The sequence below is a fragment of the Penicillium psychrosexuale genome (genome assembly GCF_028828465.1).
Source record: "Penicillium psychrosexuale strain IBT 29551 chromosome Unknown utg000003l, whole genome shotgun sequence".
Lineage (NCBI taxonomy): Eukaryota > Fungi > Ascomycota > Eurotiomycetes > Eurotiales > Aspergillaceae > Penicillium > Penicillium psychrosexuale.
In genome coordinates, this window is record NW_026643188.1 from 3,855,760 (window position 1) to 3,877,305 (window position 21,546).

At 49.1% G+C, this 21,546-nt stretch overlaps 7 protein-coding genes across 7 annotated transcripts; 2 read left to right on the forward strand and 5 right to left on the reverse strand.

The window, feature by feature from the left end:
* Positions 1-542: 542 nt before the first annotated feature.
* N7518_005323 (uncharacterized protein) lies at positions 543-1,656 on the forward strand (the record flags this gene model as incomplete). Its single annotated transcript, XM_057186250.1, has 3 exons — positions 543-573; positions 639-1,109; positions 1,271-1,656. The coding sequence occupies 3 exons, from the start codon at positions 543-545 to the stop codon at positions 1,654-1,656; spliced, it is 888 nt and encodes a 295-aa protein (XP_057043020.1).
* Positions 1,657-2,591: 935 nt separating this feature from the next.
* Positions 2,592-3,583, reverse strand: N7518_005324 (SDR family oxidoreductase; the record flags this gene model as incomplete). Its single annotated transcript, XM_057186251.1, has 3 exons — positions 2,592-2,814; positions 2,872-3,473; positions 3,533-3,583. The coding sequence occupies 3 exons, from the start codon at positions 3,581-3,583 to the stop codon at positions 2,592-2,594; spliced, it is 876 nt and encodes a 291-aa protein (XP_057043021.1).
* A 256-nt stretch (positions 3,584-3,839) lies between these two features.
* On the forward strand, positions 3,840-6,073 carry N7518_005325 (uncharacterized protein; the record flags this gene model as incomplete). The annotated part of the gene is made up of 10 exons (XM_057186252.1): positions 3,840-3,965; positions 4,014-4,127; positions 4,180-4,217; positions 4,273-4,327; positions 4,379-4,477; positions 4,542-4,762; positions 4,824-5,509; positions 5,564-5,783; positions 5,864-5,954; positions 6,020-6,073. 10 exons carry the CDS (start codon positions 3,840-3,842, stop codon positions 6,071-6,073), a joined length of 1,704 nt encoding a protein of 567 aa, XP_057043022.1.
* A 798-nt stretch (positions 6,074-6,871) lies between these two features.
* N7518_005326 (regulator of nonsense transcripts 2) lies at positions 6,872-10,629 on the reverse strand (the record flags this gene model as incomplete). Its single annotated transcript, XM_057186253.1, has 4 exons — positions 6,872-7,177; positions 7,232-10,425; positions 10,506-10,550; positions 10,611-10,629. The coding sequence occupies 4 exons, from the start codon at positions 10,627-10,629 to the stop codon at positions 6,872-6,874; spliced, it is 3,564 nt and encodes a 1,187-aa protein (XP_057043023.1).
* Positions 10,630-12,533: 1,904 nt separating this feature from the next.
* On the reverse strand, positions 12,534-14,143 carry fhdA (putative transcription factor Tos4; the record flags this gene model as incomplete). The annotated part of the gene is made up of 2 exons (XM_057186254.1): positions 12,534-12,560; positions 12,623-14,143. 2 exons carry the CDS (start codon positions 14,141-14,143, stop codon positions 12,534-12,536), a joined length of 1,548 nt encoding a protein of 515 aa, XP_057043024.1.
* A 3,075-nt stretch (positions 14,144-17,218) lies between these two features.
* On the reverse strand, positions 17,219-18,808 carry sun1 (SUN family protein UTH1; the record flags this gene model as incomplete). The annotated part of the gene is made up of 2 exons (XM_057186255.1): positions 17,219-17,480; positions 17,537-18,808. 2 exons carry the CDS (start codon positions 18,806-18,808, stop codon positions 17,436-17,438), a joined length of 1,317 nt encoding a protein of 438 aa, XP_057043025.1. The 3' UTR covers positions 17,219-17,435.
* A 244-nt stretch (positions 18,809-19,052) lies between these two features.
* Positions 19,053-19,383, reverse strand: N7518_005329 (uncharacterized protein; the record flags this gene model as incomplete). Its single annotated transcript, XM_057186256.1, has 2 exons — positions 19,053-19,289; positions 19,321-19,383. Coding segments are annotated over 2 exons (300 nt in total), but the record flags the coding sequence as incomplete, so codon positions are not given.
* Positions 19,384-21,546: the final 2,163 nt, after the last annotated feature.

Genomic DNA, 21,546 nt, shown 5'->3' on the forward strand with positions numbered 1-21,546 from the left:
GGGGTTTGTGCAAGGATTTTAGCAAGGATTTTAGATTTTTTCTGACAGCAATACCCTTGTCTAAGTCTAAGATGGCACCAAATTTACTGCAGGTGTAATGGGACGGGAACTACGGAGTATTGCCCCACGACAAAGGACTGAGTTGTGGATTCAAGGACTTCGATCGTCCCGATTTCAAGAGTAGAGATCCAAAGGATAGCCGTGCATCTGATGCATATCTGATTTACTTCAAGTCAAGTATTAAACAGCTTATACCTCATCTCTCAGATATGAAGAATCCGACTAGGGGAGCTGTCAAAAAACCGAATGTTACCTGACAAATAATAGGGCTGATCTTTTCAGGAGCCCGGACATTGCCCGGACTGACTCCGTGAGGGATTATTAGCTCAAGGAATAATTGAGCTGTGGAGATTGATGGCAAAGATAATCACAACCCGGTACGGATTCATTGCTACACAGCCATCCGAAGAACCTACGAATGATATAAGAGTTCTCCTAGGTAGCTTGATTTGAAACTCATGAAATCAAGAAATCTCTGGGATATGACCAAAGTCGCATTAATCACAGGAGGAGGTGTGATGAGCCCCCGCATAAAACCCACGCATGCAAAAAGAAGCTAAACTTAACTAAATACACAGCCAGCGGAATGGGCCTGGCCGTGGCCAACGCTCTATCCTTACGCGAAGACTGGGAAATCCACATCCTCGACATCAGCTCGGAGCGAGGAGCCCATACAGCAAAAGAACTACCCCGGACAATATTCCATCACGCCAATGTGACCAAATACAGCGACCTTGCAGCCGCGTTTCAGGACATGTTCCAGCAGCATAGCAAGCTCGACTTTGTATTCGCAAACGCAGGTGTCATTGAACGCACCAATTTCTACTCCACGCCACAAGCAGAGAACAGCAGGGATGTGTGCCCACCGCCGGAGCCGGACCTGCTCTCGATCGACGCTGATTTGAAGGGTGTCATCTTCACGGCTTACCTGGCCCAGCATTATTTCCATCACTCGTCTCACAGAGGCCGAGACTCGAGCTTGGTCATGACTGCTAGCTGTGGTGGGTTGTATCCGTCTTTCTATTCGCCGCTGTACTCTGCGGCCAAATGTGAGTTCTCCACCTTAATTTGTACAGTATCCATGTACTCCGTATCCCCGCGTACTATTGTACCATCATATGATATCGATGTGATCTGTTGGTTGCGATCTCATATCATCTACAATGTTATTTCTTATTCTGCTTAAACGACCGAAACTAACACAGTGCAGTCGGCGTAGTAGGATTCATGCGATCGATATCGCAACACTTCCACGCAAGCGGGATCCGCGTCAACGCCATCTGCCCAGGAATCGTGCGCACTAATCTAGTCGACTCGACGGGCTGGGACAGTTTTCCGCCTGGTCGGTTCATCGATGTGGAAACGATCGCCCGGCTTGTGCTCCAGCTCGTGGATGGTGGTAAACCCGCGGGCCGGGGACTGACTGATACACCCGGCAGGCACTTGCCCCTGGAGGAGTTGTACGGAGTTGCAGTGGAGATCTCGGATAGCGGGTTTTATTTCCGGGATCAGCATGTCTTTTGTGATGAGGGTATGCGTGAGGTGATGGAGGCGACGGTGGTCGAGAATCAAGTGGGTGCTGTTCTCAATGGTTAGATGGCGGAACTGGTTCCGTATGGAGATATAATATATTATATCGTATGTTGTAAGATCATCGGTACAACTTAGGCAAAAGTGGTTAGCCTTGTAAGTTGTTGTTGGTGTTGGTGTTTAGATCTCTGCGATAGTTAATTATCTCCGTTACGATGTTTGAGTCTTCAGGCTTGTCTTCATCTTTCTTTTCAGCCTTGAATGAGCCTATTTTGGAGATTCATTATGACAGAACAAAATAGGCCAAGTTTCAATGAAATACCGTCAGAGAAAGGGGAAAGTCTACAGAAATGGCCCCCAACGAGAAACACGAACAAAAAAATACACGGGAAATACTCCACTTATACTTGCAGGGGTTTAACCGAGTCAACAGATTTGGAACCTCCTTTGCGGATTTATTTCTCGATCACATGGACCAATCAAGTAGTGAACGCGAGATTGAACTCGATCAACTCTCGTCCAGTTTATGTTTTCTAACCATAAATGGCATGGACGGGCCGTCCGGGACGAGCGCCACTTCCTTAAAGGGTCACTTTTACAGGGGCCAAGTCACGAGCAGAGCGTTGAAGCGGGAAAAACACGGGCCAGTACCGATGAGAGTGGATTTCGATTTCTCAAGAGCGGCAACGCCATTAACGAGCTCTCAAACAGATATCACAGGTGATAGATCACATTTTCCGCCGTTGGAGACCCACGCGGAAGAGAAGACCCCTGTTGCCGCGGACAAGACGAATGCGACAATACGGAGTCGAACAAAGCTATTATTGGCTCGCTTGGGCTTTGAGCTTGAGGGCGAAGATCGTCGCAGACCGTGCTAGTGGTGGAGCCTATCTGTACTTTTTTATGACGCTTGGCCCGTTAGGGCAGTAGTACTCCGTGGGTCGGGCTAGAATAGATGAAATGCACTGTATTATTTCCTACAGCTAACTCTTCCGATATGCTCACGGAATAGCATCCGGAAGCCCAGAGTCTTCCCCGTGCATAATACGAAACAGTGGCTCCCAGACCGTGACAGCCCGCTTGGTGATATGGCCATTTCCGGGTTCAGGCATCTGGTAGTAGATCAGCTTGTCGGCTGAACACTCTAACAGCTGACCTGACAGGCCGGTCGAGTCTTCTAGGAAGGTTTCGTAGCCTTTGAGAATGGTCTGCACAGAGGTGAGACTAATTTCAAAGTGATGTCAGTGTTCTGCAATGTTCGACGGCAACACAAATTCTTACCATTCAGGCGTGACAGCGGCAATCATCTCGGGTGGCACAATAGGCGTGTTCACAATCCCTGGCATGACACAATTGATGAAAATATTCTCCTTTTGCTTCAGCAATGGGGCAACACCCCGTATAAAGTGGTTTACCGCAGCCTTGGAGCCACAATATACCGGATACGACTCGTGGGGAAAGATCGCGCCAATACTACCCGTGACAACAATACGACCACCAGGCTGCGGGTTATGGCGCATGAAATGGATTGCCAGCTGGGTCCCGTACACAACGCCTTTGTAGTTGATATCCACGACGGACAGGTCCGGTGCCGGCGGGATGTTGTCAATGCTGTTGGTCTTCGCGTCGTAGATGTAGATAGAAGAGGTATCGACAATACCGGCATTGGCACATAAAGCATCAATACGCCCCCAGAGCTGATGCACTTTGCTGAAAACACTCGCGTACTCTTCGTAGTTGGAGACATCAGCGGCAAAGAAGTGCGCTCTGTCTTGTGGTAGGTCTTTTAGGAGGGCTTCACCGGCCTCCTGGCGCCGACCTACACAAGCAACCTTCCATCCTTTTGTGCAGAGGTCCTTGGCGAGATCAATTCCCATTCCAGACTGTATGGATCTTTGTCAGTGACTGATAGCGGGTCCTGTGTAGTTGGTTTCGTACTGACAGTGGCCCCTGCGACAATAGCAACCCGTGTTTCAATATGTGAACCCATCATATGAGCTGAGATGCGATAGTGTTTGAGAGTTAATGAGGAAAGAATAACTTTTATCGAGGAAAAAGGAAACGAAAGTCTACCGGATCATAGTGTACGACTCAATGCTCGGGGATTTTTCCTCATACTGTAGTGGATCCTAAGCCGTTGGGAAGCCCCTCTCCTCTTCATATAACTAAAGTATGGTTGAAGTTAATTGTTAAAATTGTTTATATTTCCTTTCCCCCCCTTTCTACCCATTGCATTCTTGCATTGCAGCATGGCTGTGGACTCAGAAAAGGGTTCGGTGCAGGCTGGTTCTCCAACGGAGACACCAAGCTCACCTTCGATTTCCAATGAAATAACTGAGCCAGTTGTCACTTTAAAGACATGGATCGTCTCTTCGGTATGCATATGACAAGTCTACTATGGTGTGCATGCTAATCGCGCATAGATTCTTTCTTGCGGTTATGGCCTTTCTTTCTGGCCTATTCCCGTTGTTGCGGCAATTGGCAGCATGGTCTCTGCTGATATGGGTGATCCGACTGGATATATCTGGTTTATCCCAGTGTGTAAAGATGATTCAAAGGATCCAATGGAAAGTACTAATCCAATTATAGGCTTGGACTATCTCGATCACCTGCGCTTTCTTGATCTTGTATGTTTCTAAAATACCTATATCTTCAAGGTGCAAAGCTAATTAGATTTCACAGTGGCCCGAATACCGATCTCTTAGGTCGACGTTGGTTCTTGGTGTTGGGCAATCTGGTAATTCGATCACTGCAACCTAATACATGGCGCGTCTAAACATTCCTTTAGGTATGCTTCGTCGGTCATATTGTGGTAGCATCAGCAAAGAACACCAACCAAATCATTGCCGGGCTCGTTATATCTGGTTTCGGCGGTGCAAACTGTCAGGTATGAGCCCGATTATTTCCATCTCTCCTCAAGTGGACCAGCTAAAAGATCATTCATCATATAGATGGCTGCATTCGCGCTGCCAGAACTCCTCCCCAATAAATGGCGACACATCGGAGTCGTGATCGCCGATTTCACAGTCTACATAGCCGTCATTGTCGCACCGGTAACAGCCCGCTACGGCTACGAGCTTGGAACCTGGGCCTGGAACTTCTGGGGCGTGGCCATCTTCCAAGGTCTATCATTCCTCGGCCTGTTATTCCTCTACCACCCGCCCAAGCACCCGTAAGCCCCCAAGCCCAAGCCCAAGTCCAGTGAAACCAATCAAACTAATCACACAACCCAGCCTCGGCATCCCATACAAAGAAGCCTTCAAATCCCTAGACTACCTAGGTGCCTTCCTCTTCATCGGCGGTGCAGTCCCTTTCCTAATGGGCATTGTCTGGGCCGGCGTGTACGACTCAAACGACGTCCACGTCGTCGCCCCGCTAGTCGTCGGCGCGGCAGTGCTCATCTGCTTCGCGCTGTGGGAATCCTTCGGCAAGCTGAAATACCCGCTGACGCCCACCTATATCTTCGCTAGCTCGTGGGGCCGCGACTTCACTGCGCCTGTCATTGCGCTCGGCGTCGTCAATATGTTCTACTACTCGTCTAGCATCCTATGGCCGCAGATGATCACGGTCTTCTACACGAATGGCGGCGCGGACTGGAAATACTCTGTCATTCTGTCGTTGCCGCAGGGATTCGCTATTTTCTTCGGTGCTATCCTTCTCACCTGCTTTGGTAGTAAACTGCGGCATTGGCACTGGCAGCTTACCGGGTCGGTGTTTGTTATGGTTGTTTTCGGCTCGTTGCTTGGTATTGTTACGCCGACTAATAAGGGGACTATGATTGCTTTCATCTTCCTCTCTCAGGCTGGGTTTGGGTGGGCTCTTTATTTGAGTATTGCGATTACGCAGATGGGTGTTGAGCATAAGAATCTCGGTGTTAGTGGTGGGATATCGGGGTGTATTCGCTTTGCTGCTGGAGCTGGTACGTTGACTTTATTGCTCTGTCGTGTTGGATCATGCTAATCCGCGCCCTTAGTTGCGACCTCAATCTACCAAACAGTCTACAGTAACACTTTGGCGAAATATACGGCTATATATGTCCCTTCCGCTGCCATCTCCGCAGGACTGCCGGAGTCGAAGGTCACAGACCTATTGGCTGTGGTATCTCAAGGTGCCACCGCAATGAAATCATATAGCCCTGCCGTGGTGGCAGCAGCAGAGGCGGCTCTTAGCCAGGCCTACTGCAAAGCGATGTTGTAAGCACACATAATCATATCTCTTACTCGCACTCTTGAGGAAACAGTGGGAAATAATGGTTTCTAATGGTCTCTTCTAGTGTTGTGGCTATGGTATCGATGGCGTTTGGGGTTTTGGGTCTTGCTGCTTGTCTATGCTGCAAGGATGTCGATTCAAAGATGACCAACAAAGTGAGTGACGTCATTTTCTACTTCGGGATATATCACTGTGAAACTAATGGGCCTCTTTTCTGTAGATCGAGGTGTACCTTGAGAACACAGATCTTTCGGAGCGAAACAAGTACCATTAGATTCAGCTTTTCGAGCAGTTTTTTCATGATACGCTAACATGCTGGTGAAATAATGTGCAGGTTAGAAAAACAAGTCAGCATAGCTTTGAGACAAATGCATTTAACCCACCATATTAAGGAGAGGTCAGAGGGCAATTCGACACCTTTATTTGATAAAAGCAATCCCTTAGTTTTTTTATCTTCGTTCAAAGAGATCCAGTTACATTGATTACTGCTAGACGATAGACTAGAGATCATGGCTAAGAGATACACCTACGGCATAAAATTCATATCTGTGTCATCCAGTCTGATTCATTCTCTACTTCTCGGAGCCATTTGAACACCATCATCCCTAGATCGAATAATGTACGATCTTCACAAGAGGGCAGCAAAGTGGTGATGTCTTTCGCCAGGTAATTGATGATTGGCGACCATATCGGGATTCGGGTTTCTGTATGCGGGTAACATCGAGCCTCGACCCAGTCCAGGAACCCCAATCAGGATGGGAAAGCGATAAAAAAGGATCACGAGTAGCAAGACGAGTGCATCCATTTCGATGGCATTCACGACGGGGTAGATTCCATTAGCAAGAACGGATTCCTAGTCATACTCATACGGCATTGCATACTCGCGTTGTGTGCGACGTCAACCATAGATAAGCTCATTGGGTTGAACCAAGAGCTTTTCACACTGGGTAGTGCAGAGACGAAAGAACTGTTCCATGGTTGGACGGCAGCCTTCCATGGGGGAAAGGCGCTGGCTGTTGTGTCAAGTGAAGATACGGAATATGGACCTCAGTCCAGATAGTGGCAGCATTCATTACCAGTTGACGTCGCTGAGCTGGAGCTTGCGGGAACGGAAGGCGGACCGGTTCGCGCCGGCCTTGTCCATCCGCTGGCTGGCGGGGGTGCGCTTTTCTTGGGTTGCTGCTTTGGGATGTCTCAGTTGGGGCTTATTCGGGTTAACCAGGGGATACTGCTCACTCTCGGTGGGTTCGGGTTCGGTCGACGCCTCGTAGTTCAGGACCAGGTTCTTGATGCGCTGCTGTTCTTCCCGATCGGCTTGTTGCTGGCTCCGCATGGCAATAGCAAAGGTCGAGTCCGACGGGAGATCGATGGTGCGGGTCTAGATATGATTAGCAATCGGCATAATATTGCGAACGCGGATGGAAAATACTACCTGTTGCTTGTTTCCCTTCTTTGTCATCAGGGAAAAGGCCATTGTCTTAGGCGCAACTGGTTCTGCCGGGACTGGCTCAGGGCTAGACTCGCTGGGCATGTTTTCCCGAGGGCGTTTCATGGGAAGAGGGATATCAAAGACAGTCTTGCGTTCAAACCGTCTCGAGTCCATGCTTTCGGCCATCATTTTTTCGAATTCTCGATCAAATTCAGCCTCGGTCACTGGGTCGCGCTCCTCTTCCTGTCTGGTGACAACGATTTGTTCGTCCTCGGACTCGCTATCGCTGTCGTCATTGGCCTCCGGGTTGGGTCCAGACGCCTTCAACGGGTTAAACGGGTTAATGGGTCGTACTTCATGCAGATGAGATGGGGAACCTACTTCGGCCTCATCGCTGGATTCCTGGTCCTCGTCTATTTCGGGAATAGCATCCTCCTCAAGATCCTCGTCAGAAGAGCTGCTCTCTGCATCTTCTTCGTCGGCTTCGACGGGTCTCTCGGAATCCTGTACGTTGTAGTTCAAGGCAACAGCTTCGCTGAAAATCCGGGTCGCTTCTTCACCCTCGGTAGCAAGCTTCCACTGCGGGCGAATAGAGTGGTATGTATCCTGGACAAGGAAGTCGACATCCATGGGCAACGGATCCTTAGTAAATAAGTAGTATTGCAAGAAGGCAAGGAAGAAATCCAATTTCTTCTTGGCAGAGCCACGGTCGAAGCAGTGGCCACACGTGTCAAGAAGGGTGCATGCCAGGCGCAAGCGGAAGTAGTCGTCTGGCAAGTCCAGCATACTGATCTTTCCACGGGCCGGGGTCCCACCTTCATGGCCAAAGGTGATAATGCGGTACAACGTATCGAAGATCACCGGGGAATCAATCATCTTGTAGTTGTAGAGCTCACCTAGATATTTGATTTCTGCAATGCGCTTCTGGTTAAATTTGAAGTCATTCTGCTCGAGGCCAAGCGTGACCTGCTCCAGGACATTGTCGACGATGCCGATCACGAAATCCTGGTGGTACCGGTACAAAGCACTGACAAGAATTGCCAGAAGGTGAATGCTGCCATATTTCACTTTCACCGGTTTGCTGAACACACGTTCCAGAATCTCAACGACCTCTTGCTCCTCCCAGTGAAGTTTGCGGATGGATTTCAAGATCTTGGTGTAATTCCGCTTGTTCATATCCAGGTAGATTAGCCGGCGGATGTACTGCTCCATGGGGGTACGTTCCTTCTGCTGGATCGCTGGGCGTGGTGGGGGGTCAACATAGTAGATGGCATTTTCGATAACCATCCGCTCCTGCTGGGCCAGATGTTGCACGGTCTTCTTGCGACTCAAGGTCTCGAGGAAAGAAGCCATCCGGGGTGATGATTCGGGATTGCGCAGGAGATAACGGCCGCAATTCTCCAGCAAATGGCCGATAATTTCAATGTTCATGCGCGAAAATTCGTCAAGCGAGACCTTGAAACAATGGAAGATAATATGCTCCGGAACGACACCGAACTTGGTCAGTTCAGCTAGGTAGCGAACATTGCTCATGCGTACTTGACCGAGGAATTCCTTGGACTTTCGCCGCTGCAGACTTCGGAATTCTTCATCGAGGTACGTGGTCAGTCCCTGTGGAATATCTGGCAAGTATTGTCCAAGCGTGGCTACCAGGCGAGAATACAGAGGCAAAAGATCAATGCGACCCTTGGGGATGTCCGACACAGCTTTGATAAGCCTGTTTCGTGATGCTTTGGAGTTCACCCAGCAGAAATCCAGGGCAAACTGATCGACTTGATCTTTGGTTTGCAACTCGGGAAGCTTGGCAAGAAGGGAGTCCACCTGCGCACCCACAGTCTTGCTGGCAATGGCAGTTGACTGGTCATCAGCCTCCGCAGCTGCCTTCTCGTCCGAAGGCTCTCCAGGGTCAGCGGTTTCGCCATCTGGCTTCTTTTTACCTGACTCCTCGCCTTCAGTCTTCTTCTTTTTGCCATCCTCGAGTAAAACCGCAGGTACCTTGCCCTTCAGATCGACCAGATTCTCATAGAAACGTCTTTCCTCCTCGTCTTCCCAAATCCCAGCGCCTTCGCCTTGGCCTCGTAGGTAATCAGTAGTCTTCACAAGGCCAATACCACCACTGGCAGAAGCATCGGTGGGTTCCTTCTCGGCTAGATCGGGCATGTCGGTTCCCAAAGCCTCACAGAGCACCTGCGTATTGGCCACGAGTTTTTCCAGGACCTTGGACTGCTTCTCGAAATTGGCCTGGCGGTCCTCGAAGATCTCACCACTCTTCACGTATGCTTCGGCATTACGGCGGTTTTGCTGTGCCAGCGCTCTCTGGTCTCGAACCACGTGAGCCTTGACATCCTCAAGGTACCGGTTCAAGATGTTTCTGAACCGCTGCTGAACTTTCTCTGGAGTCAGGGGCAAATCGGTCTCGGAGGACCCATTGGTCTCCGTAGTCTGCGCCTCTGCGCCAGAGGTCGTAGTAGCGCCATCCGCCTCAACGGTTTTCCGGCCATCTTCGGCAAGCTTCGAGCCGACGATATCCCAGCTAAAGCTCTTCACAAACAAGACTGCAAGGGGCAGGTTTGTATGATCACGGTCATGACCGAGCAATTCCTTCAGAACCTCCAATGGGAACGGGTCGGCCTGTTTGTCCTGGTCCTTCGCGCCCACGGCGGGGGTCTTGGCTTTCAGCGGCGTATCGGACGGTTTGTTCCCAATCCCAACTGCTCCCTCCTTGCCCTTCGCACCCAGTTCCTCAGGTCGCTCGACGTCATCGAGGGTCTTCAGCACATTGACCAGCCAAAGCTCTGTCACCACGCGGAGAAGAACGCGATGTCGAGACAGGCGGTCTTTCTCTTCGCGTTCACGAATCTCCTGGCTGAGCGCCTTGAGCTGTGCTTTATCCGGTGTGCTCAGTCCGCGGCCGAGCAGCCAGCCGATCTGTCGTGTGAATTCCCAGGGCCCGAAACGCTGGTGAAGCGCGCTCACAACCTCCACTCCCGCGGCAATTTCGCCGGGGGATTTGAGTTTGCAGAGGCCTTCGTAGCAGGCGGAAATGATCTCGGAAAGGTATTTGTGGAGCGAGAGGGAACGGATGTCGGCGAGGAAAGTAGAAAGGGCGGAGGCACTGATGCCGGTGCGTAGACGTTTGATGAATGCGGTGTTCTTCTTGAGCGCGGAGTCAAGGGACTTGCTAGTGGGGAATACATCTAGTTGCAAGTGGTTAGCATCATCTCGAAGGTGGGCTGCAATGGCATTTCGTCATAAAGGGAGTCAGATGGGATTTTACCAGATTCGCCTGCCCAGGCTCGCTCGTTCAGGTCGCGAAGCTCCCCTGCAATAAAAACGCGACATGTCAGTCAATATCTCCAAGGTGAGGTGTGGTAGCCCGTACTTTTACGTTGGCGATCCATGGCTACAAGCTCAATCGTGGGGTACTTTCTGAATGTCCGAGAGGAAAGCGCATAAGTGACTTGAATGCCACATTGGGGGAAAAGAAGATAATAAGAGAACAGCACCAAGCTCAAAGCTTTGAAGTGAAGCGAAGCCGGTCGAAGGTCTAAAAGTCCAAAGGTCTAAGGCGGAGAGCGGAGGTGAAGGCGGACTTTTATTTGCTTATCCACCTGACACTTGTGCGATAACTTCTTGTACTTCATCTTATTATATCTCTTAACCCTTTTCTCGTGTGTGTCCTTTCAATTCAAATTTCAAGTTCAAGGCCGAGTTCAATTTCAATTTCGCCTTCAACGCCTTTTGTGATTCGCAATTTACAAGTCTATCATTTCAATCCCAAACCCCCCACTTCGCCAGGTCCCACCATGAGTTATAATGCATCAAAAGGACGATCATCACAGCACTAAATGCTGTTTCGGGCTATTTTGATCCCCACTATGCGCCTCTGTGAACCCGGTCTCTCTTCCCTTTTGCGGCCCTTGCAATCGTTTCTGCAGCTGGTGTTTGCGGTCCTCGTTGCTCCAGCTATGTTGGCGAGCTAAAGCCGGCTTCCAGCACTTCTCACATAAGTCCTCTGTGGTGGGACCCGGTGACCCGGTAGTGTTTGAAGGACTATGGCTCTGAGCGAAAGGGAGAATGATGATTTGTTCTTTGCTGGCTGGGACTTTGCCGTGGTTATCATTGTGATCATTGTGATTGTTTGATGCCATTTCGAGTGTGGATAAGAGTAAGATGTAGAATTGGACGTATATGGTTGCCAGTGGCTGGTTTGAAGCTAGCTTGTGGAATAGAGGAAAATAGTGTGTGGTGGTGAAAATAGTATTCGTCTTCGATATATTCCCAGCTTATCTGCTTGTCCTTTTATATCTCTTCGGTGCGGGGTATTTAAAGTCTAATTGTCGTGTGGTCGGATCATACGGTATTCGGCAGTGGTGATCCATACGTCCATGGGGATCAAGGACCTGTCACAAGAAGCAGGTATTTGATATAGGCGAAAGTGGTGACGTGCGGGTGGCGACGATATCGGGTGGGAGTGGAACTGACATGGCAGTTGTACAAAGGAATACCAATTCACTCTCGCACAATGGCCATATACCAAGAATTGGAAGTCTTGGCAGTTATAGTATACGTACTCGTACATGAGCCTGTATTCGCCGTATTGCCATGGATCTAGGCGAGCCGAATGCTTTATTGAGACTCTGAGCCTACTATGATTGCTGTGATTGATTATAATGATTTCATTCTAGCTGCCAAGACATAACAACTATCTACAGTATCAAGGTAATTGTTCGAACAGATATATTGGAATTGACGAGCTAACATACAGTCGTAAGTACGTTCAACCATTGGAAAGCAAACTGACAAAATAGCAAAACCAACGAGGCAAAAGCAAAGGTAGGATACATATAGTCGAAGAGCACGTGACTTGAACAGTTCCTTCTGGCAGGGTCAAGCTGGTGAAGCATCTCTCCAAACAGACATCTGTGACACATGAGAGCCGGTATCAGAACAACTGATATCAAGGCAAAAAAAAAAGGCCAATGATGGCCAAAGGTAACATGACGCGTTGAGAAACCAACTTCGGGATATCCAAGGCCCAAAACGATATAGACGCGCTTTGGGAGACCAGAGTATCGTACAGGTTGATGGTATAACAAGGAGATAAGTCCAAAAAACAGGGAAAAAAGGGCACACAAGAAAAACAAACAAGGATGTTGATAATAATGAATTAAAATCAGGGTATGCCTCACGCCACGCTATGCGAGTCCCCCCAGCAGCCAGGGAGACCAAGAATCACTGGAAATATGTACTGAGAACATCCATCCGACGGTGGAAAGACATAGGAACTTTTTCGTTCAATGATTCATTTGGGCTTGCGCCAGAAGTATTGCTGGACACAAGTCAGCGGGGGTTCGGGTACATCAATAGATGTATAGATATGGAGGTACTCACCTTGTGCTGCTTCCGGCAGTTGCGCAGGCCTGGTTTCCGAAGATCATCCACCACAGCAGATCGTCGCATCGTATCATCATCCTCATCGGGAACGTAGTAATATTCACTCTCAAGTGGCTTGCCGGCGGCATCCTTGCCTTCACGGGCAACTCTGCCAATAAACTTGGTCGATTCGAGAATATTGCGGATATCAGACCGGGACAGGCCGGTGGGGTACTCGTGTCCGGACTTCCAGTACGCGGGAGGGAGATTGTTCACAATAGTGGAGAAGGGCGTGGAGGACAGCCGGGAGAAGGCAAGTTGATTGGCAGCGTGGTTGCGGACTCGCTCGGACCGCTCGTCGGTATACTGGGGTTTAGCCTCGGTCGTCTCTAATTCCTTGTCCTCTTGGACCGTAGCTGGCTGTCTAGGGGACCGGGTAGGTTGGAGAGGTTGGGCAGGAAGCAGGTTGCGAGGAGAACGAGTGGTCTGAACGGGGGAATCACCCGCCCTGAAAGAAGCCATACGAGGAAGAAGGTTCTCTCCGAATGGTCCAAAGGAGTGAATGATAGGATCATTCTCTTCGTCATTGTCGGAGAACTCTTCGGATCTACTCAGTTCACTCAACTCGCTCGCCCGCGAGGTATGAAGCATAGCGGTAGCACGACGGGCACTCTGGGATGTCACTCCAGTGACGGTGTTGTGACGCTTCAATGGAGAGGGCTCGTCCTCATACACCACTACTGCAGCCCGGGAACGAGAAGGTGTGAAGATTGGCGAGGATGGGGGGATGGCATGCTGGACAGCAGGCGAAGGGGAGACAGGCGATGCCAGACGCTGGCGATCCAAGAGCGGACTTTCCTGCGGCTCTCGTCGGGATTGACGCCGCTGAGTTGGTGTTGCTTCATCACTGGTTTGTTCCGAGTCGGTGGACGGGCAATCCCTTCGTTCGCTGCGAGGCCATTGCACCAGAACACGAGCCTCGTGGACATCTATCATGATATCTGCATCTTTAATGTCCGAGGTGAAGGTCTTGCCTTTGGCCAAGTCATATTTCCTCCCTTGGCAGTGAATCTTTATCCCATTCCATCCCATGCACACGATTTCAACCCTATCCCGATCGAATGGATTCGGAGCCGGCTTATATGTAGCCTTGACATGAACACGAGAGATCATACGACTAGCAGCGAGTTGGTGATGGCATGAGACACTGGACCTTCCCATCAGAATAGGCTCCCCATTCTCCAACAACATTATCGCAGGCACCGCAGACAAAGGCGCGCGTTCCAGGGCAGCGGAGAAGGACCGTGACAGAGAAGGTCGGGAGGCAGCGACGCCAGGAGGGGGCGAGGAGGACATGATATGGGTCGACGAGGTCGGGACCGGAGTGGGATACGTCGAGACATCTGGTTCGCGTGCTACACGCTTTTGAGGCCTAGGAAGGGAGGGCGACGAGCTCGGCTCAAAGGCAGGCAGCAGGGCTGCAGGACGTTTCACGCCCAAGATCGAGCCAACTCGACTCTTCAATGGAGAGGACTCCATAGTAGAAAGGTGGGACGAAGTCGAACGAGCACTCCTACTCACGAAAATTAAAAAAAACCTGAGTCGAAGTCGAGGACCCGCGTCTCCGTGTTATACAAACACAGAGAGGAACCTGGGGAATTTTAAAGGAAAGAAAGACAGCAAGGCCTCCCCTAGAGAAACAGGTGTGGTGGGAGTAAAGAAAGTAATCAAGGAGTAAGGAGGAGAAGCATTGAAGAAAAAGGTCGAAAGGTGTGTGGTGGTGGAATGCCCTGGGGCGGAGGGTCTCGTCCACCCTGCGCGGAAATGCACGCTTACAGTCCGAGACGCGTTCGATAGGCGCCAACCACGCTCCACTGCAGGTTCGCGATTTCAATTGCTGTCTTTATGTATTGTACAGTTAATAACTCGTAAATGGAGTGCCGAAAACGTGAAAAGGCGCGAATTAAACGTTTGTTTCCTCTTAACTTGTGCTGTCAACTCTATACACTGCAACGCGTCCGCGTCTCAAAACACGTGACCCCACGCGAGACAGTAAACCAGGTTTATTGTGTCAGGAATGGTATTCATGACCTCAAAATTGTTCTGATTTACCCTGTAGCCCCTCGGACGATTTCGAAAAAGCGAGTACAACATATATTCCCTCTTACATAGTACGCCTATTCAAGTATCAGGAGTCAATGGTGAAATTTAGGCAGTTTCTCTAGACTCGTACATAGCTAATACCAAGTACTAGGGTATACTCCGTACGGAGGAGAATTCATACAATTCCCAGCAGAAAATGCAAGCCCCCTAATTCCCCCTAACCCCCCATTTACTTCACGGAATTGTTCACTGGTTACCTCGTCGCGTCTCCCAGCCATTGCCCGACCACCTCGGTATCATTTTGGCTCGAGCTTTGGTCAAACCAACCGATTTTCCTTCCAAGGGCATATGAGCTAACGTCCAGCCTGACCAATTATGGACAAAAAAACCTAACGCCCTAGTTTTTGCACTGAGTTTTTTGTTGACAAGTGCTGGTGGGGCCTCGGGTAGTTTGATTTTTTGGTATATTTTCTGGTATAGTTCACTTGACCGGTCTTGTACGAAACCCAGCATTAGGAAAGATTTTCTTGGATGATTTGTGTATCTCAATGACTACATGTCAGCTGTGGAGTTCTGCCTCTCGCGAAATCGATCCCCTTGCCTAATACATATGGGTCTAACGCATGTGGGCTGTCTGACGGACGGTTATATAAAACGGTACAGTGGAAATCCACAACGAGAGGTATTACATAAAGACCGACATAATTGAGCTTCTTTGTTACACTCAAGCTCTATAGTGTAATTTTACTTGTTGGATTGAACTTTTGGCCCGCTTACCTCCCCGAGCTGCAGCAATGGTATTCTTCGCTTAGGTCCTGTATAGATATATATATATATCGCCCTTTTATTCCAATTTTGTCATTTTACCTTTCTAGTGATCACAAAACCGGCACTCGATAGCCTCAAGTTAGCTTTCATATGGCGTTTCTTTGGAACCGCAGTGTCGCTCCCGTCCAACTAGGTCTCTTCAGGCTCCTATCCTTCAAGGTTTCCAAAGTCAAACCATAAAATCTAGTATATGGGTCTTTCACTGAAAGAATACTGCATCGATCTCAAATATTTAGAAGATAACCTTGCTGTAGCTCCCATAGGAGCTCTAGCTGTGATGGTTGTAGCGGGAGGCAGAGTTTTCTTCTGCTTCATATCAATGGGATATAAATCACCCCAGCTTCATTCCAGCACAAAACCTCCTTTTCGCAAGCATCGTTGCCGACGTCAACTAGAACCGAAGGTTGGCTGTCGGACTGCGCGTCCTCTACAATATAACCCATATGATGTCAGAGGTCGACAGAGACACCAAGTAACTCCACCCATCGTACTGGTAGCATAGGCCCATGTACAGTAAAGAATCGATAAATAATCCCTCTTTGTCGTAAACCCGGAGTCCCTGACCCCAGTCCACTCTGATAAAAGAGTATTATGACAATATCATACTCAATCGACCGCCGACTACTAATTCGAGTTGCTTGGGTAGCACCTTACGCTATAGCTCAGAAATACCTTCGGAAATACCTCTGGGGGTTATCTATGTTAACCGGCCGTTGACAAGAAGATCTGCTCATCCATTATCGAGCAAGGGTGGCGTCTATCTGACGAGAGATCTTGGGAATATGACTTGCCGGGGAAGTAAATAGGAAGACCATGCCTTGGTTGGGACGGACCTAGAGAATCGGCTAAATGCATCGTCAGTCGGGCGCGCCGCATCGCCCATCGTCAAGCACACACTAGCTAACTAGGTGGGTGTATACTTCCTATAAAGCTTTTGGTTTTGTTTGAAAGTGTTTGAAACTCGAATGAAAGCTCTAGGTGGGGTCGCAGATTTGGCGTTTCATCATGTATGCGACATGTCACATACTCTAACTAAGCGCTTGCCGCCACATTAATAATTAGCTTGTCCCTCACATTGTGGGGAGGTGCTCAAATATAAAAATACTTAAGTTCATACTTGTCACACATGGTTCACTGGCAGGTTATGCAACGTGTATCTTAAGAGAGGAGTCCTACATTGACTGTCGCTGGAATATGTAGCTAGCTCTGGCGCCTAATTTATCATGGGAGAGGAAATAAAGGTGTGGAATATCATTCGAAGGATAGTTAGGTAGAGGAAGATATCTGACTCAAGACAGGCAGTGCACATCTGCTGGACTAGATCACTCAAGAGCGGCCAGCCGATGACCGACCGTTACAGAACCAGCTGTGTGCCATGATTTTTCCCGTTGAATCAACCCATACACTCGAACCTTTCATTTCAAGCAAGGCACAGGATAAATCAAGTCACCAAGAGTCAAAAGAAAACATCGGGATTCGGGAAGGAAGATCCAACCTCTAGTCACCAGGACAAAGGTGAAAGGAAAGGGAACGAGGGATAGATTTGAAATCAAGAACTGATTGGTACTTGAAAATAAAGAAGGAAATCTAACCGTCAAATAAAAAGGATATCGCTCCCATCAATGTGCCTGACCTGGGGGGTAAATGTGGTCATAAGAAATAAACAAAAAAGGTGCAACGAGCATTGGATTTCGGGCCCAGTCACACGTAAAACAAAATAAAACTTAAGATACACAGAAAAAAATAATGATCCTTCGAATAAGAAGCCGTGAATATAGACAGATACACATAGGGAAGTGAGATGGGAGCGGTAGCTCTGCTCGCCCTAGTGCATGGGAAGCTCATCGAATTTCGCTTGGCGGGGTAAGGACTGCCGCCGACCAAAAAGCGGTTGCGACATTTAGTCGTAGAAGACGTAATAGGCCTTGCCGGAGGTGACACCGACCTGGGAGATATCGTTAGTATTGAAATTTGTACACTGGGGGGTTTCAGAAAACTTACTGTGCAGCCGCTGTTGCCGCTGATCAGACCGTTGGAGTCATAGAACTTGCCATCCTCGTAACGGCACTCATCACTGAGGTCGTCACCCTCAAGCTTAACGTTGAAGTCGAGAGCCTTGGTGGTGGTGGGGGTGTTGGGGAAGATGGACAGGAACTTTCCGGAGGAGGTGTAACCGACACCCAGGTTAATGGGAGCCCAGTTACCGATGGACTCAGTGCCGTCACCCCACTGGCAACCCTTCTCAGTAGACACACCCTTGGGGTTGACATAGTACTGGGCGGAGGTGACCTTGCCCTCCCAGAGGAAGTAGTCCTCACCGTCGGGGCAAGTCAGGTCGTGAACAACACCGGGAACGGCGGAGAGAGGAACGGTCTCAGACTCGGTACCGGGGTAGTCAGTACGGCAAACGGCAACGTTGTCGGACATCTGGTTCTTGACATGGACACCGCCAACACCAGGGATGCAAAGTTGCTTGTAGTTCTCGTTGGTGAGGTAGAGCTTGTTGTCACTCTTACATTGGAGACCACCAACGGACTGGCCGGTGCTACCCTGGACGCTAGGCCACTGGGACTTTTGGTATCCAGGTGGGCAAGCGTACGAGCACATGGCACCGTGGTGGCATTCGTCACCAGTAACGGCAGTCACAATGTCGCTAATAACCTCGTCAAGGAAAGTGACATACTGGATACCGGAGTAACCACCAAGACCAAGGTAGTCAAGGGCGATAGCACCGTAATCCGAAGGGAAGTCACCACAGTCAATCTCTCCATCAGGGAAGTCGGCGGTGAGGCCGGTGGCACCAGAGCTAGAAGAGCTGCTTGAGCTGCTGGTAGCAGCAGCGGCTGTGGTGGAGCTAGAGGTTGCCACGGCTGAGCTTGTCGAGCTGGCGAGGATGATAACAGCCGAGGTCTCTTGGAGGATGGCAGGGGCAACAGTAGCGGTTGTTGTTGGGGCGGACGTGGAGCTCGACGTGGAGCTCGACGCGGAAGTCGACGTAGGTGCGGCAGAGCTGCTAGATGGGCAAGCAGCAGCAACGGCAGAGTCCAGCCACTCAAACTCATGGTTTGCGAGACCAGCGCAGGCTTCCTCGATACTGATCGATTGAGGGTCGCTCGAACTGGACGGGTCCATTACAACAAAGTCATACACGACTGGGCCGGCCGAAGCGGCCTCGGTCTCAGCAGCGCGCTTGTGGACGTGACCGTGGCCATGGCCGTGAGCGGCCGCGAGGCCAGCCGTCGCTAGCACAGCAACGGTGTTCTGGAACTTCATTGTTGTGGTAGTGCGAAACTGTTGAACATCATGTGTTAGTTCAGTCAAAATCCATGTGAGGTTCTTCTCGTCCAATGATTCCCCTTGATTCCGTCCCTGCAGCCATATATCGCGTTTGTTGTGTTGCGAATCGTCTGTATAGTTCCCAACCGACACTCAAGAACGACAACAACAACAATCCACATCACACCACATTGCGAAAGCTATTGCAACATATAGAGATAAACGGGAAATAGCACATACATCACTTCAAAGGTAGTCGCGCGTTTGTCGGAGTCGAAGAAAGAACAGCGGTTTTCAAATGAATGTGGAGAGAACGAATCCCTCGGGTGTGAGAAAACTTCAAGAAAGGAGAGCTGTGGTTGGAAAGACTGGGGAAGAAGAAGTCAGGGAGAGACAAAAAGGAGGGGGGGCGATTCGGTTTATGTCCAAATAGCGTTAGCGTGATAGTCACGGGAAAAGGGGCAGGTACGGGATACAGCTTCAATATACAACTGTCTCACACTGCCTACCTTGGTAGTGGACCCTGGACAGAGTCTGGATGCTACTTGCTCGCTTGGCAGATACAATTTAATCTTTCTAGGGGTTCATTCTATGTTCGGCGCACTTCTACCGAGTCAGTCTCTCTTTCTTCATCTGGGGAGTTCTATAACGGCATGATCCATGGGCGAGGCAGTTCCTCTTTTTGTTTACCTTTGGTCCCTGCGGCTTGGCGCCAAAGCGAGATTAAACTGCCAGGGGCAGCCAATCAGAGGCACGTATTGCACTTTTCTGGGCCCCATAATTCAGGTACACCAATCAGTATTCAGCTGGCCTGCCGAGATTCCTTGCGTATCCATGGGTACCAGAAGCATTTGATGATATTCTTCATTTTACTTATTATTACGTCTGCTTTGTTCAATTCTTGAATACAACATCATTCCAACACGCTATTGAAGTTACTTCCCCCTTATAATGTTACAACTCTTTGCCGTTGCATCCTAGGTAATTATTGTAGGGAGACGCTTGAATAAGACTTTCACCCCCTGGCAGCTGGACAACCTGACCGATCTACTTCCGCCCAGCTTTTCCAAGACTTACAGTGCGGTGTGCGTAGCCAGCAAGGGGATTTCCCCTGACGATGCTAGCGTTTGCCGGTTGTATTATTCCACTTTAACTGGACACACATTCTAGCCTAGTACCAATAATACCAAGTACAATAACATACCAGATCTGACCTGCTCAATGCGTCGCAAATAAGATTCAAATATCAGCCCACGACCCAATTACTATATAAATACCTAGAGAGTCAGGAGGTCTGGAAAACGGATTACTCATATCGTTGGTCCGCTGTACTTCATGAGTAGACTTTCAGCTATAATCACAGCCCGCAGTGATGACGACTCCGCGCATGAACTGCCTAAATTCACGCACTTCTCCATACTCCTCTAGCAGCCGAGAGTTGCTCCGCCCATCCACTTTTTCGATAATCGACCAGCCAGTGGAACAATGATAGGCGAGTTACGGAGTAGAAGCCGACCGACTTGTCAATCCGCCGCAATCTTTATTCTACTGTTTGGACGGCACGGCCTGGTCCGCGTCATAGCACGCTCTAGCAGACCTCTAGAATTACATCGAAATTACACTAAAGAAATTACACTAAAATGTATTGTCTCAATAACTGCGCGGAAAACCGACAGCTTGTTCTCTATACAATAAGTTCGGCTGAGGCGGGTGAGCATCTGATTAAGATATGCCTTTTGTCTCGAACCACAGTTGCTACACGTATCCAACTAAGCAACCAGAGCCAACACCATCACACCTGCCTTTTCGGGTCCAAATATTGAGCTCCACCGTCCTCCGATCATTCCGATTCTTTCATCTTTATTTTCAGCTGGTGCCTGCTCCAAAAATTGTAACATCCGTCGACCCAACCCCTCTTTCTTTGTTTGTGCTTTAAAACATATTCAGGTATCATACGTTGTTATTACCTAGGTATGCGAAGATGCTTACGCAGCTCTCTTGGTTATGTACGATGTATGGAGAATATTATAGTTATTTGGACGAATATCATGCCGTTGTGCTAACACTCAAGCAATTTTATATATTAAAAACGGGGCTTCTCGGGGACCACCGTTCGTATCGGAATTAATTTAATTTTTGTAATTAGTATAGACTCCATTTCCAATTCCATTATTGCGGCTTACGGAGTACTAATGTGGACCTGCAATGGATGGACTCTCACTAGTACATACCCAACATTCAGTCCTAGTTGTGTGGGTTGTCAATATCTGTTGTAGTTACAGCATATAATATAGCATACAAGTACGGAGTATGAACCTCGGTAATAATCTGGCATCCCACGGTCACCCCCGACGCTTGGTCTTACGATATATGATAGTTATATTGTGGATGTGGAGTTTCGCTACGCTTACTTCTGTGTCTTGCGACGTGCGGCACGCAATTTCCCATACTCAGTCACCTCCCCATCGCTGTACATTCAAAATATCTGGCTTGTTTGGATGCTACAAAAAGGGTCAAGATACCTATCAACATATATTAAAACAACGGTTTGATCTACACAGAGATCCAACACAGTTGTCTATAAATAGTTATCCAAGCCACGATGGACTTGGCGATCGATTCTCGTGAGATCCCTTTAGTATCTGGAGAAGCGAGGGATTGTTCCATGGTGTATAGTATTTTTAGATAATTCGGAGAAGCCTAAACCTGGGATAATCTTCGAGTTTATTCCAGCT